The sequence below is a fragment of the Pseudonaja textilis genome, chromosome 5, assembly GCF_049901715.1.
Source record: "Pseudonaja textilis isolate UNSWEBS1 chromosome 5, rPseTex1.2, whole genome shotgun sequence".
Classification (NCBI taxonomy): Eukaryota; Metazoa; Chordata; class Lepidosauria; order Squamata; family Elapidae; genus Pseudonaja; species Pseudonaja textilis.
Window position 1 is genome coordinate 54,963,561 of NC_141994.1, and position 18,618 is coordinate 54,982,178.

At 38.7% G+C, this 18,618-nt stretch overlaps 1 protein-coding gene across 1 annotated transcript in view; it reads left to right on the top strand.

Moving 5' to 3' along the window:
• HIPK2 (homeodomain interacting protein kinase 2) overlaps positions 1–18,618 on the top strand; it is a 45,411-nt gene that overhangs the window by 23,395 nt on the left and 3,398 nt on the right. Inside the window, exons 8-11 of the mRNA XM_087934909.1 lie at positions 6,007–6,149; positions 6,983–7,162; positions 11,170–11,451; positions 17,588–17,835. Of these exons, the coding sequence (XP_087791035.1) occupies positions 6,007–6,149; positions 6,983–7,162; positions 11,170–11,451; positions 17,588–17,835 (853 nt within the window). The remainder of the gene's footprint in view (positions 1–6,006; positions 6,150–6,982; positions 7,163–11,169; positions 11,452–17,587; positions 17,836–18,618) is intronic.

Here is an 18,618-nt window from a genome sequence, read left to right on the forward strand (position 1 = left end):
GATTTTGAGAATGTGCATGATGTTACTTGACTTTTTCATCTTTTTATTTGTGGAGAGAAGAGCTTCCTGTGATTTTAAGATATTAGACAAACCCTCCACCCCATCTCTATTTTTCCTTAACCTCCCAGCCCTGCATGACAACCGCTCTTGCAAATACATTTAATTTCCATACTTCTCTTCCATCAAGTAAGAATGCTCCAGTTACACATGGCTTTATCCAGTGGTGGGATTCAAATTTTTTAACAACCGGTTCTGTAGACGTGGCTTAGTTGGTGGTTGTGGTTTGGTGGTCATGTGACTGGGTGGGCATGGCCAACTTGATGTCACTCAAATCAAGGGGTGCTTCTCCTCGCCTGGCCTTTCATGACAGTGGGGATGCTGCAATGGTCGTAAGTGTGAAAAATAGTCATAAGTCACTTTTTTCAGTGCCATTGTAACTTTGAACGGTTACTAAATGAACTATTGTAAACCAAGGATTATCTGCACAAAAACACAAAAAGCTTCTTTTCTTTTAAAAAGCTGCCCTAAATACTAATCATTAGATTAAAAATACCTGCAAGCCAGAGTTACAAACTAGACAGGGTGCCAGAGCACCTTGAGGAATTAAAATAGTTAAAATGCAATGATAACTATCAGTAGCCAACTCTTGCTCATAAACTGAAACCCTTTAGAAGAGAGATCATTTAAGCTGTCCAAAAAGAGCACACCCAGGAGAAGCAATCCTTAAATCCATTTGCACTACTTAATGATACCAGCTGGTCTCACTCACCCCACAAGATATCCTAAGGAAATCATCCAGATTTGAGGAAAGGTCACATGCCCCCCACAGAGGCAGTAAAAAAATCAGTACCAAGCTTGCATCCTGCCTCTTGGAAGTACACCCCAAAAGGACAGTGCCAGATACCACTAAAGCAGTGAAAGCAGTGCCAGATAGAAAAAGAAACTATGAGGCAGGAAAAAATTCAAACACAATACAAATAATTAAATCACAACAGAAACTGTTGCTTGTTAAACTATTTACCAGAACAAATAGACACAGGAACTACCCAGATTTCTCAAACTAGTTTCTTTTCAGGAACACGGATTAATCTTTTTCCTTCCAAACAAAGCTGAATAGGGAAAATTATGCCATCAATAAACACAGAATTAAAGGTCACCAAACACAGAATTAAACTTTACCAAAAACCAGTTTTAGACCAAAACTCAGAAAGGGTATGTAAACTCATTTTGAATGTCAATCTTTCTAGCTAGCCAAGAAGAAGTATTCCCAAGGGAGTATTTCCTCCTAACAGCAGTGTAAAAAGCTTAAAACAACCCTTCCCCTTTAAGAAAGTATCAAGAAAAAAAAACCTCCTTCAAAAACAGTAAGTCTAGGCATACTGCCAAGAATGTAATAAGGGTGGAAAAAAGCAAAAGGAGATTTCTTCTAACTACAGGTTCTCCAAACTGCTTAGAAAGTTAACAAGGGGTTCTGTAGAACCGGTCAGAATCGGTAGAATCCCACCCCTGGCTTTATCAAACTAGCAAGAACAAAATTGGGCTAGATGATCTATGGAGCCGAATATTTCTGGTAGAAGCCTAGACTAGAAACTGTTATTTCATAGAACAATTCTCTCAGAATTTGATTAGTAAGCTTTATCAAGAAGTTTAAAATAACAATACCAGAATTATGGCAATCAAGACTACTTTCAAGTGAGAAACGTTCTGCAAATTAGGGCAGAAAATTTTGGTTGTTTTTTTTTTTATCTTGTGCTTTTTGGGTATAAAGGAGGAATTTTTTCTCTTTAATGAACAGGGGTGTCAAACTCAAGGCCCAGGGGCTGAATCCAGCTCATGGGGTGCTTAGATCTGGTACAAAGGGCCACCTGGAAACAGCGAAGGACTGGCCCATAGTGCCTCTGCCAGTGAAAATGGAACTTGGGAGAGCTGCGGGTGGCTCTCCTGAACTCCATTTTTTCTAGCAGAGGGTTGCAGGAGGCCATCTCAGCCAAAAACAGAGCTCGGGAGCCCGTTTTCTCTGGAGGAGCGTTTGGGCCACCACAGGTGTCCCCAACACGAGTGACGCTGATCTGGCCATGCCATCCTGGCCATGTCCATCATGGCCCCCTGAAGACACAACCCTGATGCAGCCCTCAATTAAATCAAGTTTGATACCCCAGTTAATGAACATGAGGCAGTCTGCATCAATTGATTCTTTTGAAAATAGACATTAGACTTCTTATCCATCTGATAATCAGCTCTCAAAATTTCCTAGAAAGTTCAGCCACACCCAAAATACCATGCTTGCAAGCAGATCCTTTGGGATGCTGGTTATCACATTTATCTGCCTTTTATTTCAAATAAAATTATTTTGCAGCAGTGCACAAAAGTGAATGGGGATTTATGTCAGGATGATCCAGTGTTCTTGGATACCAGAGGATTTTCAAATACTGCAAATCACTGCCTTGCCTGGAACTCCTTCCAGCTTCAGTTAGTTGCTTTTCTTTTTGTGCTTCCAGGCTCCCCTATCTTGGAAGTCAAACATAAAACATGTGTTTTTTTTTCTTTTCATTCAACTTAATATGATCTTCTGTCCTCATGAAGGGTCATTGTTAAAGGATACTTGACTATGCATGGAGTCCATCTCTGTGAAAACTTGCCATCCTCCTCCAAGAAGTACATCTGAAGTAGAACTGTCACATTTATAAATCAAATTGAAATATTCCATGAAAAAGGGGAGAAAATAAGTTTTATAAACATCAACATGTAAAATATTTGGACAGAAGTACCTTGTAAAATTAGATTAATTGCCTGGCTCTGTGCATGGGTAATCACACAAATTATACCCAAAACATTTGACAGGCTTCTGAGTTGGCTGCATTACAGTTGGCAATTACAGCAGACAGACTAAAAATACCGAGCTGATGCAAAGACTTAATCACGAACACTTAATCAGATAAAGCAGCAGGGGAGATTGTTCAGGTAGTAATTATAGCATCTGAATCAGGAGTGTGCAACGTCTTTAGGGGTCAGAGGTCACATTTGGGCTTTGAGTGATATATTAGGGGCTGCACTCCAAGAATTAAATGAGGTCAGAACTTTCAGACTCTGGTGTTCTCTCAAGCACCTTTCCCAAAAATTTCCAAAATGCTACCCAGCCCCAATGCTATCCTTTTCAGTCAGTTAGTCATAACTTAAATAGGAATAATTGTAAAAGCAAAAAAAAAAAGAAGGCTTTGATTCCTCACAAAGCCAGTCAAACTAAGCCCAGCCCTTCTTGAAGTCTGCCATAATCATCACCTATCGTCTTAGGACTGTGTTGAGCTCCAAGAACCCTCAGCAGAAATCTGCCAAATTCTATTTTTAATGTGGCAAAACAGGTCTATGGAGATTCTCAGTCATCCAGGTCATGATTGTCCCAAAGGTGCTTTTTCAGGAAGCAACTGGACTTTGAAGAGTTTCACTTCTCATCCAAGAAGCTTCTTCAGCTCTGATAGGATAGTGGGAAATGGCAGGTTTTATATTCCTTGCAGACAGATGGTCATTTGCATTCTTTTAGAAAGTCATTGGGGCCACTTGGATGTTTAGCTGTATCCTCAAGGCCGCCTGAGTACTGCAAATGTGTGTGGAGCCTTCTTGGCTGCAGGATGTTTTTTACCCTGTGTCCCTTCCCTGTTGAAAACAGACACAGGCTGTTGGGGGATGAGTCTGTGTTGTCTGCATCTCAAATTGAAGCACAAATGGTTCCTGTAGTCTGCAATTTTTCTGGAAATCCGTTCATATCCCACATCATTCAAAGGGTGTTCATCCCAAAGTGCATAGCTAAATGTCTATGTCTCAGTCATCCAGGTCATGGTGTCTCAAAGGGAGGCAATTGGACTTTTTTGTTTTTCTTTGAAGACATTTTGCTTCTCACCCAAGAAGCTTCTTCAGGTCTGACTGGAGGGTGTGGAATGGAAGGCATCCTGCAGCCAAGAAGACTCCACACACACTTGCACTACTCAGGTGACCTTGAGGACACAGATAAATCTCCAAATCTCAACAACTCTTTAAAAGAATGCAAATGACCAGCTGTCTGCAAGGAATATAAATCCTGCCATTCCCCATCATCCAGCCAGAGCCGAAAAACCTTCTTAGAGGAGAAGTGAAGTGTCTTCAAAGAAAAACAAGAAAGTCCAGCTGCCTCCTGAAAAAGCATCTTTGTGGTAGAAGAGGAACTTAACTAAAGTCATGATTGCAAATGAATTATATATAAATATAAATGAAATCAAATGTATGTTATCTGTTGGGCCCACTGTGTTTTTTCTATCACACACACACACAAAGGGCAAGTATGGCCGCCTGCTAAGAAAAGTTGCATCTCTATGCATTGTTCTTCCTTCTTTCAGTGTGCAGTGGCTCTGGATTCCTGTTGAAACAGCTCTGGTTTGCACAGGGACCCTCATTCATGTCCTCATTATCCTGTGACTTGAATTCTCCCAATTATTTTTGTTCATTTAAAATCTAGGTCTTGAGTTACTTTCTTTTGAGTCCACGTTTTCAATCTGTACTCAGAAGAGATTAAATTGCTCAGTCATGGCATATAGGAGGAATCCTAATATGACCTGTCTATATAATCTTACCTACTTCCAACAATGAGTCATTTGAGCAAGATGACACTTGCAACTGTCTTAAATGATGCCATCAGTACTTACACCTCTGTTAGGTGACAACATCTACAAGAACGAATGATGCTTACACAGCAGTGAAGCTGTTCAGCCCTCACAATGAAGACTCAAATACTGTAACACCGCCAAGTGTTAATTTAGAATTTACCAAAAAAGGAGAAAGCTCAGGACGTTTCACTGGTTTGCTTGGGTCTAATATTTTGCATTTCTCGTTGGCCAAGAATGTTAATTCTTTCTTAATACCTGACACCATACTACTTCCCAAAGATATATCATTTTTCTAAAAAAACCCAAAAAGCTAAAAACACTGATATTTGATTGTATATTTGTTCCTTGAATAGAAGGCATAAAGATGGAATGATATCTCAGTATAGACTTGTAACTAAATTCCATTATAGAGCAAAACTAACCTTGAACTTAGTAGAGTTTACTTTGAATAAACATTACATGCATGAATACCTACAGAAATGTACTTTGAAGAATAGATGCAACCTAATCTAACTTAATTTGGAGACAGGCCTACTAAATTCAGTGAATTTATTTGTAAATAAACATTATGTACCATTCAGTGCTCTGTATATAGAATAAGACCCATTGAACAGAGGTTATTAAGATCATTGGTTAATGTTAATGATGTTGCCTTCATGCTTGGTTTGAGATAAGAATGATCTAAATTTAAATTATTTTAATCTTGAGGATATATTTTCATGGTTTATCCCTATTCCTGACTCCTGCTACTAAATTAGCTATGCTGTTGTTAGAATGTTTTGGCTGTTTTGTGCTAATCTGTTCCATGTTGTAGAACAACAATTTTCATCTGAAAACTGCATTACATTGGGAGTATTCTATAGAAGGTTTGCATACCAGTGATGGGTAGCACTATCCTTTCTTTATTTTTTTTTTATCATTCTCTTCTTTCTGAAATTCTCATTTTTTTAAAAAAAAAACACCTCTTCTCTCCATTTTTCTTCCATTACTGTTGGCAGAGACCTAAAATTGTGGAGAATTTTGGATAATAGTTGGGAATACTATCTATGGGTTGCTTGCAGTGATCATTTGTAGTGAGTGCAGCAAGGCTCAGCACTTTGCTGCCAGCTAATGGATGACTGATTTTTGCAGCTCAGGTATAATATTCCTATCATAAGTCAACATCTGCATGTCACCTTCTTCCTGCATTATCCTCCTCTATTCCTTATTTTGATATTTATTAAAATTATTTGCCTCCCATCTCGCCCCAAGTTAACTCTTTATTCAGTATTGTGTGAAGGGTTCTTTAAAAACTGATCATCAGTAAAGTTTTTTTTAGCACAGAACACAATGGATTATAATAGTGAAAGGTATTTTTTGTTCCCATCTATAGCAAGCCTGGCCTAGCGGCACCCAGCAAATATTGCTTCCTCCAGCTTGGCAGCAATTGACCGGGGTAGCTACTCACACGTCAGTCCAGCATGCTACTGTAATCCCAGAGACCATGGCAGGGACTCAACCACTGGCAGACTGGAGGTAAACAGAAAAGAAACCTTGTTCTGTGGGATACTGTTTGGAGGAGCTAAGCATTGTTCAAAGTTGAAGGTTATGGCTATCTCCTCATCATCATGGTCCATGATTTGTCCTATAATTATTGGATATTCTGTTGTTCAGATTTCTCCATGAGTGGTAGATTATCAAATGTCACTCTTGTTGTCTTTTCCTCAGACCTATCATCCTATGTGCATCCTTGATCCTGAGGGGTCTTTCTGTTCTAATGACCTGAAGTTAAAGTAGTTTTCACAGTAGCCCTTTTCCTCTGAATACATCATCCTTAATTCTTTCAGAAACAACTGATACCAAACAGTTCAGTAAGCAGCAGTGAACATTTTTAGCCTTACAAGAAATGGATGGTTGCCTTAATGGGTTGAGCCTACAAAGACATTTAAAGATACAAGAGCTCTTAAATGCAACATAGAATTTAGCATGCTAACTATCTCTACCTAAAATAATAAGGCACCAGTGTGGAATAACTTGATAACAGTGTCCAGATATCAGAAAGAGATCAATGTTGTTAGAAATGACAAGACAACAATAAAGATGAAATCAATGTGGTGGATATCCTGCTTCAGTATATACTAGGATTGGAGAAAGAACTCTAAGAATTCACTTGAAAACACCTTTAAAAGTCTGGATGTGACATTGGAAAAAGTTATTGCACTAAATATTATTTCAAATGTGGAAGGATTTCATGGGTGTGGGAAGATGGAAAGAAGTGAAAGTTATTTCTAAAATGCTTCTTAGATACATGGTATTGCCATTGATTTCTGAATTTTTGAAATATGCAAATTTCCTTTCTCTTCTTGCAGAAATACACATGCTCACGGTAGCCATTACAATCCCATCATACAACAACCTGCACTTTTAACAAGTCATGTCACCCTTCCAGCAGCCCAGCCTTTAAATGTGGGCGTAGCTCATGTCATGAGGCAACAACCAACCAGCACCACCTCCTCAAGGAAGAGTAAACAGCACCAATCATCAGCAAGGTATGGGTGTGGGACGATGATCCATGTGGGAGAGAGACAAGCAAGCTTTTGTCTGTTCTTCATACAGTCTGTTGATTAAAAAGAGAGGAGAGATCCTGTATGGAGATATTAACCTCAGTCATTTCATTCATTTTCTTTTCACTGAGCAAAGGATTTTGGAAACTGTGGGGGAAAAACCTTTAGATAATCAGAATATGCTAAAAATTTTGAATGAATTCGAAATATCCTGTTTTGACTGTGGAGCAGCTGTTTTAATTTTGAAACGGGCTGTTTCAAAACACTTGGCAAGTGTTTTTAACTCAAAAATAACTCTATTTCAAGTGGGGAATGCTCTTATTTGAGCTCAAAACACCTCCCAAATATTCAGAACAGTTCATTTTGTATTTGGAATAGACAGTTTTAAATTTCAAATGCTTCAGTACAAAACATGTTACACATTCCTTTCATGAGCAATGTTTCCAGGGTAGATGTGGCACTGTTGAATTCCTGCATGTACCTTTTTAAATATGCACAACTCAAATTTGCTCAGGTCAGGCATTATTGTCAGAATGCATAGCACATGAATGCTCGCAATTATCTCCCCTCATTGCCAGTTGACAATGTACAAGAGAAAAGGCTTGCCTGTGCATACTGTATAGGCTTTTTTCTTGCAGGCACTCACACTGAATATCTAATGTCCATGAACCCAATGGCGTTTGAGTGGCATTGGTAACGGGGTGAGCCTTAATTCAACTGATGAGCAGTAACAATACCTGAATGGGTCTAATACCAATGAAGTAATCTTATCATCTTACATTTTGAGATGCACAGTGTAAAGTGTGAATAGTGGAAACAAGTCCAGAAGTCAGGATTAAATAACTCACTAGCTGATCTGAGTTTGCCCTAGATCACAGGTGTCAAACTCACTGGATCACGTGACATTTCACGATATTTCCCCATTCGCAGAGCTGGTATGGGCATGGCCTCACGTGACACATTCAGCCTGCGGGCCACCAGTTTGACACCCCTGCCCTAGTTAATTGGAAAACATTTTAATATACTAAGTTTCTAAGTATCAGTAGTCCATTATTTATCTCCCCATCAATCGGGATGAAGTTCATGGGGAGGAAGAGAGGATAGCTCCTACCCTTGCAGCTTCCCCTATGTGTACCTACACATTAGCCAGAGAAATGATGCTGAAGAAAGGGACTTTCAAGATGTGGGCAAATCAGAGGCAAAGGCTTGGTGATGCGTTCTTTGCCTATCTGTGATACCTACCATCATTCTGGTCAGGGATATTGCTGATTGCAGAATGGATGTTTTAGGAGAAGTCTTCAGTCCCTGTTTTTCTGGCTCGATTTCCTTTCCAAGTAAAATTCTAGCCCATAATATAGGTGACATCAGCCTATGAGCAAAGTATCGAATCACATATGAAACCTTCCATCGATATTATAGCATTCTTTCCAACTGGGTGTAGCAGCACTTTGTCAGGGCAAACACTCAAAACATTTGCGGACTGTGCCTCTTGAGAGTGGAATCTAATCAATGTGTCTGTCAAAACATTTCTTTTAACAAATCCTACAATCCTCTCAGTAATAGGAGAAAACATTGAAATAGATCCACATTTTATAAAATGGGGACACATCCTTAGTTGTTTGCTTCTGGCTGAGGCCAGAGACCTATAATGAATTTGTAACAGTCTCTGTTTAAAACCCATCTGTTTATAAATAACCCTGCTTTCCAGCCTTCTTTCCCCATGTGAAAGGAAGGATAGAGACCGCAGAAGCCTGGTCAACCATTAAAACAGGGAACAGATTCTCCTAGCACATCCTGGCCTGCTAAACTTCCCCCCTCTCTCCACCACATGCACATGATATTTACTCTGGGAGGTGGGAGATAGGAAGAGGTCCTTGCAGAGTGCACTGTTCTGTAGCTTGAAATCTGCTTCGCATGATAATACAGTATACAAATGAGTGATGCACTTCTCCCAGAGAAAAGAATGCTCTGTGTCTGTCATTGGTATTCAGCCGGCACCATGAATGCTACTGTTCAATCATTTGTTATGCAAAGGACTCATTGTAGGGTATATGTCCATAATTCCCCTCCCTTTGATAACATTCCAGCTTGCTCTTTGTTTGGCCAATCTGAGCACTCCGACAAAGGCTGGCTGGAGAATACTTTTGCCAGAAGTAAAACTTAGCTTGCTTTTGATTATTGTAGCAGATCACATTGGAACATCAACCCCGCAACCCCCCACCTCCCCAAAAAAGAAAGAAAGAAAGAAAGCGATTTTAAAAGTAGGTTGGCTTTTTGGAGAGTAAGTAGTGGGTCCAAGAGGAATTTAGTGCCTTCCCAAATTCTGACCGGCTTTCGGATGTGATCCATACAGAGCTGCATTTTAAGTGTGCCAAATGCTTCTGTTCCTAAACAAAATGGCAGCATAAATGGAAGAATTAGAAATATGTAGGATGCAGATCTGCAAGACAAAAAGCTTTTGCTTTTGGTGTGAGTTCCCTCACTGAACCCCCTATGAAGTCATACTCCTTTTTTCTGGGCTAGGAAAATACATGTTTCAATTAAGGAATCAGTAACCTTGCATGCTGCCATTAATTTTTTTTTTCTAGCAAACATTTTTCTTTGATGGGTGCAGGTGTTTGGAAGATGCCTTTTAATTTCTTGAAAGGGCTCAGTAGAGGGATAATGCAGCTTTTTTCTATTTTGCTCTAGAATGGCATTATCCTGGTTTACTAAATTAAACTACCAACTTTGATGTAGTACATTGCATGACTCCCACCAATTTTGGCTTAGTCAGTAAAACCATGATTTGAATGTCTAAATCCAGACAGTGTCAAGGATATTAATGAGTTTTCATGGCATCTCACAGTTGTCAGTATTTAGTAACTGTCAGTAGCAGTTCATCTGGAGCTCTGCCTTGGTAACGCTGAATGACTGGCTCACATAATGTTTTATGGAATAGTTTGTTTAGCGAGTCACAGTTGGCTGGGTTTTCCTATTGCAGGAAGAAATTATACATTTCAGTTTATAAGCCACAATACACTAAATCAAAACCGTTCCCCTTAATTCAAATGTTAGCCTGAGCTCCTTGGAAGAAAAGCAGAATATTGAAACAAATATGTAAAGAATTGAGGAAACGAACAGCCCATTCTTACCATCTCAGAAATATTTGTCCTTTTATCTTCCACACTGCACTGTTTTCCTTCAGCCCAAACAGTACTATTCTTCTATAAGCATCCATTTTCCTCTCTCAATAGGTTATTGCATTGAAAGGCTTTGTGATTAAAGAATTATTGTTGAATTTAAAAAAGTTAGATGTGTCCTGCTGGACAGGGGTTGTGCAGCACAAAGCAAACTTACACGTAAAGAACAAAATCAGGAAGATAAGGAAGCTCCACTAGAACACAATGAAATAGTAGCCAGTATTTTTGTCATTCTGTGTCTCTCCTACACAGGTAGTCCTCGACTTACAACAGTTCATTTAGTAACCATTCAAAGTTACAGCGGCACTGAAAAAAGTGATTTACGACCATTTTTCACACTTGTGGCTGTTGCAGCATCTCCCTTGGTCACGTGATCAAAATTCAAGCGCTTGGCAACTGACTCATATTTATGATGGTTGCAATGCCCTGGGGTCCTGTGATCCCCTTTTGCGACCTTCTGACAAGGAAAGTCAATGGGGAATCCAGACTCGCTTAGCAACAATGTTACTAACAACAACTGCAATGATTCACTTAACAACTGTGGCAAGAAAAGTCATAAAATGGGAGCAAAACTCACTTAACAAATGTTTCACTTGGAAACATACATGTTGGGTTCAGTTGTGATCATAAGTTGAGGACCACCTGTATTCTAATTCTCCCTTTCTTTCCCCATTCTCCACAACAGCAACAGGTAACATTTTTCTATGAAGTGGATCGAGATCCGCAAGAAGTCATATTTGAAACAAAGAAAATCTTGTTTTTTGCGTGCATTTAATATTTCTCCCTCCCCCCTCCTGTCACTGTTTTCAGGAATATGTCCAACTTTGAAGTATCTTCTTCTCAAACGATCAGCTCTCCCCAGCGGTCTAAGCGAGTAAAGGAGAACACCCCTCCTCGTTGTGCAGTGGTACACAACAGCCCAGCCTGCAGCACCTCTGTCACATGTGGGTGGGGAGATGGACCTTCTAGTACTACAAGGGAACGACAGAGACAAACAATAGTCATCCCTGACACCCCCAGTCCCACAGTCAGTGTTATCACAATCAGTAGTGACACCGATGAAGAAGAGGAACAGAAGCATGCACCTACAAGGTAAACTGATAAGCAGATTTGTTGCTCAGCAGAAATATGTAGGTATGCACTGCTTTAGAGTTATTTATCTCTGAACCACTGGCTAATCTTTGTCATGCAGTTGAGCCAATCCATTGATTTTAGTTAACACAGCTTCTCTTTTGGTTAGCAATAGCATTTAGCGTTTAGACTTATATACCGATTCCCAGTGCTTTCCAGCCCTCTCTAAGCAGTTTACAGAGTCAACATATTGCCCCAACAATCTGGGTCCTCGTTTTACTGACCTCATTTGGGAACTACAATCTTGTTTCTCCTAGGTTGATCAATCCAATCTACGCATGCTAGATAAGTGATTGTATTTCATGCAGAGAGGCAGCCCAGTAGACTATATGGCATTGGAAAATTACTCCCTGATTATTAGAGATTGGTATACAAATTCCACTTTGGAGGAGGTAATTCGGTATTGTTAAATTTCCTGGACAATTTCTGAACTTTTGGAAAATGAACCCAGATCTTTAAAAAATCTAAACCAGGTCCTTAATCTGATTTGTGATAAAGACAAACATGCCAAAGTTAAGAAAAAGATGGCATTTGAATTTAAAAGATTAATTTCAGATTTTATAATGATGATTTGGATATTGCCACAATTGTGTTAACACTTTTAATTAAAAAAGAAAGAAATGTCCTGAAGTCATACTTGGTTTCTGGTAATTACATGGATATAACCATGCAGTTTTCTCCTCCTCCTCCTCCTCCTCCTCCTCCTCCTCCTCCTCCTCCTCCTCTTCCTCCTCCTCCTCCTTTTTTGCAACATCCCAATCGAGACTAAAACCCTAATATTCCCCATAGAACTCTTAGAAAAATTAAACAGCATTAAGGACTCTTGTCCTTAATGCTGTTTAATTTTTCTAAGCTCAGACAAGTTCAAAACTAAGGTTTAAATCAGGCAATATGTAAAAATCAGGTTTAAATCAGGCAACATGTAAAAAATATCTCGTGGTTGATATAACATATAGACATACACATACATAGTTATTTTTAATAACTTTGAGCTGTCGAATATTTCTGAAATGCAAGCCCCCAAGGCAGAAAATAATATACAATAGAAAAATGGAAGTAAAATATTAGAATAAGCTTTTGACTTCAATATACAGCAATCCATCTATATATTAGAATAGTATATTAAAAATAGAGATATAGCGATAAGCATTCTTATATAAAATTTATCCATTATTTATGGCAGCATTCCTAATTCAACATTTCTTAGAAAATAAATCCCACTAAATTTAGTAGGTCCTACCTTCATATAGACAGGTTAGAATAAACTCCAGAGAAACTGCCAATAATAATATGAGTACAGGTGAAATACTTAGAAAAGTCACTTTTTCTTCATTAACAGTGCTATCTTCTTCATGTTTATATACCATATTATTTATATCTAATGGAGATAAAGTGTACAAAGGAATCAATCATGCATACATACTAAAGTAAGTTGATGGAGCTGAGAATTTATTCCTGAATAAGTAGGCACAGGAACAAGTTAATTATGCTTTAATCCATCATTTTACCTATACATTTTAATCAATAAACATTTTATAGATAATCAATTCTTATGATTTGGAAAACAGTAGGGAAAGAAGTCTTCATGTAATAAAGACAGCCTTATGTTCTAGTCTAACATAGTAAAAGTGTGCCACCTAATGGAGAAAATTCTTGAATGTATTGTACAACTGAAGAATATTTTTTATTTTGAGTGGGCATAATTCAGAGTTCACTTGTTGATCAATAAATTGATGATCAAATTCCAGGTATGTGTTTTATAAATACAAATTCTTTATTAAGATTAGGTTTCTGGGATTGTGTCCCGAGGCATTCAAAGCAAATCACAACAATATCAAAATGCTGATATGTATGATATGTTTATAACACAAAGGTCACCATTCCATCCTAGTGCCCAATGTCTGATGCAGGGACATTAAGTGGGACGTTGTGTAATGATTATGTAATTCTGCCATCATTTGCTCCATATAGTATTATAGTTTCCCCTTAGTAGCATAATATTATGGAAATATGGCTGCTCAGAAAGGCCTTTAAGAATGAATCAGACCACGTTATCTCAAAATGCTGGTGTGTCAGAATCAGTGAATGTAATTGTATTAATTGATTTTGATTTTTATTCTTCTATTTATACTGTAAGGTTCTCTGGAAATGGAGTCTCATATAGGCTGTAGTGGTAAATAATATTTGGAACATACCCCCCCCTTTTTTTTTTTTAGGTCTGGAAGCCCTCTTTTTATTTTTAAAGTATTTTGGTTTCTAAGGACTATAGAGATCCAAGTGATGCAATGATATGGTGTTTTGTAATTTTCAAAGGTGGCAGTTGAAGAGTTTATAAGGATGGAAATTGGTATGGTCTTGCTTTTCAAAGGTTTAACAAATCCCTTTCCACTCAGGGATGGTATTCAGAGGGTTTTGACCAGTTCTGGAGAACTGGTAGCGGAAATTTTGAGTAGTTCGGAGAACAGCAAATACCACCTCTGACTGGAGATTTTACAGTATCCTTCCCCTGCCATGTCCACCAAGCCACGCCCACAGAACCGGTAGTAAAAAAAAATTTGAATCCCACCACTGTTTCCATTGCTACTTCTGCAAACAGCAATGAAAAAACAGATTTATGCCAGCTCAATCTGGTCGTGCTCCAAAGGTTCTAAATGGAGGCCAGAGGGTTACCTGCTGGCTGTGAGGCTGTGGTTGCTGAGGTTCAGAAACATTGCTTTAAAGCACTTGTTCGAAGATTCATTCCCTACATTAGCTAATAGCAGAAGAAGCTGACACGAATCTTTTAGAAAGAGGAGGAACAAATATAAAGTTTTAGGGTACAGAAAAATCAGTAAATATTTGTGTAAGATGAGAGTTTCCATTTTAACATTTCCTTAGAGAAATATAGTAGAATGCGAAGTTTACAGAGTTCTGAAAACCAGAACCATTAGTTCTGTTATCTCAGTGCTGGTCATTAAGTGTTTCTAAATCCTAAAGTTATATATAATTATATAGCTCAGCCTGGAAGGCTTCTCTGAGTGGCTAATAAATAAAATTCAGGTCAGATGACAATGGAAAAAATACAGAATAGTAGAACAATGAAAATAAATATTAAGTACCTAAACAAAAATAAAGAAGAGAGGTATGGTCCATGCTTTTCCCAAAAACAGAATTCCTGAAAGTCTTTGGAGAAGCCATTATTGCTGAACTAATAACAGCATTTTTGTTATGGTTCATTTTAAAAATATTTTATTTAGCTTTGGTTTGGTTTTGGTTTTAAATTTTGAAGTAGCATGTTTTAAGTCCAACCACTGCAGTATATTCTTTGTGGTTTAGCTTGTGTGAAGCCAGATTGCCCCTTGTGTCAAGCTCTGACTTAAAAACATTGTTTGGTGACTGAATCACAAGTAATTTGTTTGGGGTATATAACTAAACTTTAAAATAATAGGGATAAAATCTATTCAGCAAAGAGTATCTCGTTCCTTGGACAATCATTTTTTTAAAAAAAAAAAACTTTAAAATACATAGACATACATATTCATACATATTTATTTCTATCACATACATGTAACTGAAAACATTAAGAAAAAGCTTTAAAAAGAAAACTAGAGTGTCCACCAACATATTTAATTGCTGAGTTCCTTATCCACAATTATTGTCAGCATTCTATAAAAATTACTATTGCCATAACAACATAAATGCAACCAGGAAAACATTGCTTGGATTTCCTGTAATCAAGGCCAGAATCCATTTGGGAGTGGAGCCATTTGAGCACATTTTTGCAAAGCTGACCCTCCTCAAAGCTAAATGAAAATAAGGAGGATGAGGAAAAGCCTGAATGATATCAGACACCAAAGCAGTGGGAGTCTCACCTAGTATTGATGCATTTTATTCAATAGACTAGTAGCATAGCTTGAGATTTGTTGGTGTTAACTATTTTGAACTCCTTTGATTTAATTACCAACAGATCCAGGTGAATAGCATCTCAGTGTTCATGTTAATGATGAATTCATGCTAGACCTGGCGTCAAAAGAGATTGCACAGATTGGGACCTCCAAGAGCTCTGGTGTGGCCCTTGGAGCTCCTTCAAAAGTTGTCAGCAAATGGTAGTTTTGAGAGACTATAAGACAAAGTGAATGTGAATCTTGAGACTGAAATAACAGAAGAACAGACTTGGGAGTCTATTCCAACCTCTGCCCAAGCAGGAGATCCTATCATTTCAGACAAATTTGTCCAATCTCTTCCTAAAAACCTCCAGTGATGGAGCACTCACAACTTCTGAAAGGAAGCCTTTTTACTTGTCATGTCCCTGTCGGAATCTGATTCTAAGGGGGAGGCCGAGCCGCTGAGAAGGAGTGGGAGTGTGGCTCCATTGACTGTGGAAGAAACTGGGGAAGGGCACAGTCCAGCTGGGCAGAGCAGGGGAGAGGTAGAGCAAGGCAGGGGGAATTCAGAGGAAGACCCAGGTCCACCCCCCTCTTCATCCTAGGGCACGCAAGGAGGAACAGAGAAGGGAGCAATGTGAGTTGCATGGCTTATGGGGGAGGAAAGGGCCCTGATTTCCTTTGTTAGCTGCAGCTAGGAATGCAGTGTTTAAAAAGGGAAGCTACACACAGCAAAGTTGTTGCAAATCGTGAATTATCTGGTATCTTTGAGGCTTATCTGTGTTCCTGGCATCACAAAACAACTGTATGTGTTTTGCTGTGCTTTCAAGTGTGCAGTTCCTTCTTCTGCCCTGTCAAGTTAATTACTGCAGCATGGTTTGTTTGGATTTTTAGTTACAGTTTGTATGTTTCGGACTGAATTTCCTCCACTTAAAGGCTGTTCCTGGGAGAGTTTTTCTCCAGCCGAAGGTAACCTGGACATTAGGGGCAAAGTTGGAGATAATAAAGGGACTCTTCTTGCTTATTTGACTGTGTTGCCTTTGTGCCATGCCCCAGGTCATCACACTACTGATTGTTCACACTGTCAGGAAATTCATCCTTGTTTCTATGTTGGTTCCGTCCTTGATTAGTTTCCATCCATTTTTCTTGTTCTGCCATCAGGTGCTTTGGGGAATAGGTTGACCCCTCTTCTTTTTAGTGAGACAAGGTGAAAGAAAGGGAGGACTAATTATATTAATTATTGGGATTTAAAGAGCCTTTGAGGGAGATACAACTGCTGAGTATATACCAAAGAACCCAGTGCAACAGCCAAGGTTAAGGGACACACGGTAGGCTTCCTGTCATACCAACGCCATCTCCTCTATCACTCTGCAGCCACATCTTAACATCCAAGAGCTGAAATAATCAGCTTAACAGAAGAGCTGGGCCTGCCATTTGTGTTGATGATCTAGTGCAGGGCTGTCAAACTCCCGGCCCATGGGCTGGATGTGTCAAGTGCTGGTGACGCCCACACCCAGTTTAGCAAAAGGGGGAAAGTCCCGATAACTCACGTGACACCACCATGGTGACATGAGTTTAACACCCCTGACCTAGTGAAATGCAGATCTTACCACTGTGCTTTATATTTTTTAAGGTTGTGCTATTGAGAACATGACTGTTCTAATGTAGTTTCTGGTTCTGGGTTTAAAATGAAGGGTTTTCTTTTTTCTCCTTTATATATAATACTTAACACTTTTTTAAATTAGTAAAATATCAAAACTAAAAAAGTGTTTTCTTCCTCTAGGATTAAAAAAAATGATATATTATTCCCCACAGCAACGACAAGTAGAAATGGTTGCATTGATTCTTTTATCCAAAGAAGAGAATATATATAATATATCTAACCTTGTTTCTAATCTGAAATTGCTTCTGGATTTTGTGCTTGCAATGAAAAAAAATGAAACCTTGATTTTGTTTTTGTAACTAGATAGGCTTATTGTTATAGAAATGGCTTGTACATACTGTTGTGTAAAATCAAAAAGTTTTCATTGTAATGTTATCTTCTACTGTGCTAAAGAGAGTTGGAAGGTTTTTTTTAAATGTTCCATTACTTTTTAGTTTTCCATTACTTTTTTTTTCTTTGTATTTTATACTTTGATAAACTAATAAAAAATCTGAAAAAAGAGAACTTGACTGTGCTTTAACCTGTCACCAGATAGGAATGTCTTACATAAAGTTTTCATTTTATTTTACAGCTCACTGTCTAAGCAAAGAAAAAATGTCATCAGCTGTGTAACTGTGCACGATTCCCCATATTCTGATTCCTCTGGCAACAACAGCCCTTACGCAATGCAACATCGTGGAGGAAACAATAATGGAAACAATTATGACACAAAGGGTGCACCAGAGTCACACTGTAATGGCAATCCTCGGACGATCATTGTACCACCGCTGAAAACCCAAGCCAGTGAAATCTTAGTAGAATGTGATAGCTTGGTACCAGGTAAGTTGGCTGCATATCTTCAAAGAATAAAACCCCTTAAATTAAAGGTGGTCAATGGTTGTGGTTAGCATGCCATGTTTGGAGGGAAGAGTTGTAGAGTGGTGGCAAAATCAGAACTTCTTTAGGAAGCTTCTATCCATGTTACTTTTCTTTACCATTCTTGTGACTATGGGGGAGGACTGGAAGAGAGGCAGAAATGGGTGATAGGTGGATAAATGTGCCCCAAACTGTCCATGGTGGCGTTTGCCTTTAATAGAATGATTTTTGTCTTCGAGGTTTTTTTTTAATAAACTAAAAAAAATGCAATCAGAAATAACAGTTCCTTGGTATACTTTGTGTCAGCAGGGTAGCTCATATGATTTGGTCATCTCATATGATTTGGCCATTTCTGGTGATGTATTGTCAGCCTTTGGGGGATGAATAATTCCAGTGGGAAATTGATATACACATAGAGCCCCCATGTCTCCCACCCCACCTCATTGGTATTTAGAATTCTCTAGTAGTTCCTTTATGCTCTGTCACACTCAACCATAAGTAGCCCATTAACTGTGAAAAGTAGCCTCTAGAAAGGAGAGAGAGAGAAGGAAGGGGGGGAGAGGGAGGGAGGGGAGAGAGAGATGATTTTCCAAAGCCAACATGGAAGTGTTCCAGATGCAAACAGTTTTTTTGGGGGGGAAACCTACTTCCTTGGAATTTAGCAGAAGTGATGATGACACCTTCCTCCTTTTTTCCATGCTAAGGACCACACTTGATGTCTGAAGAACATGCTGAATTTGCATGCCT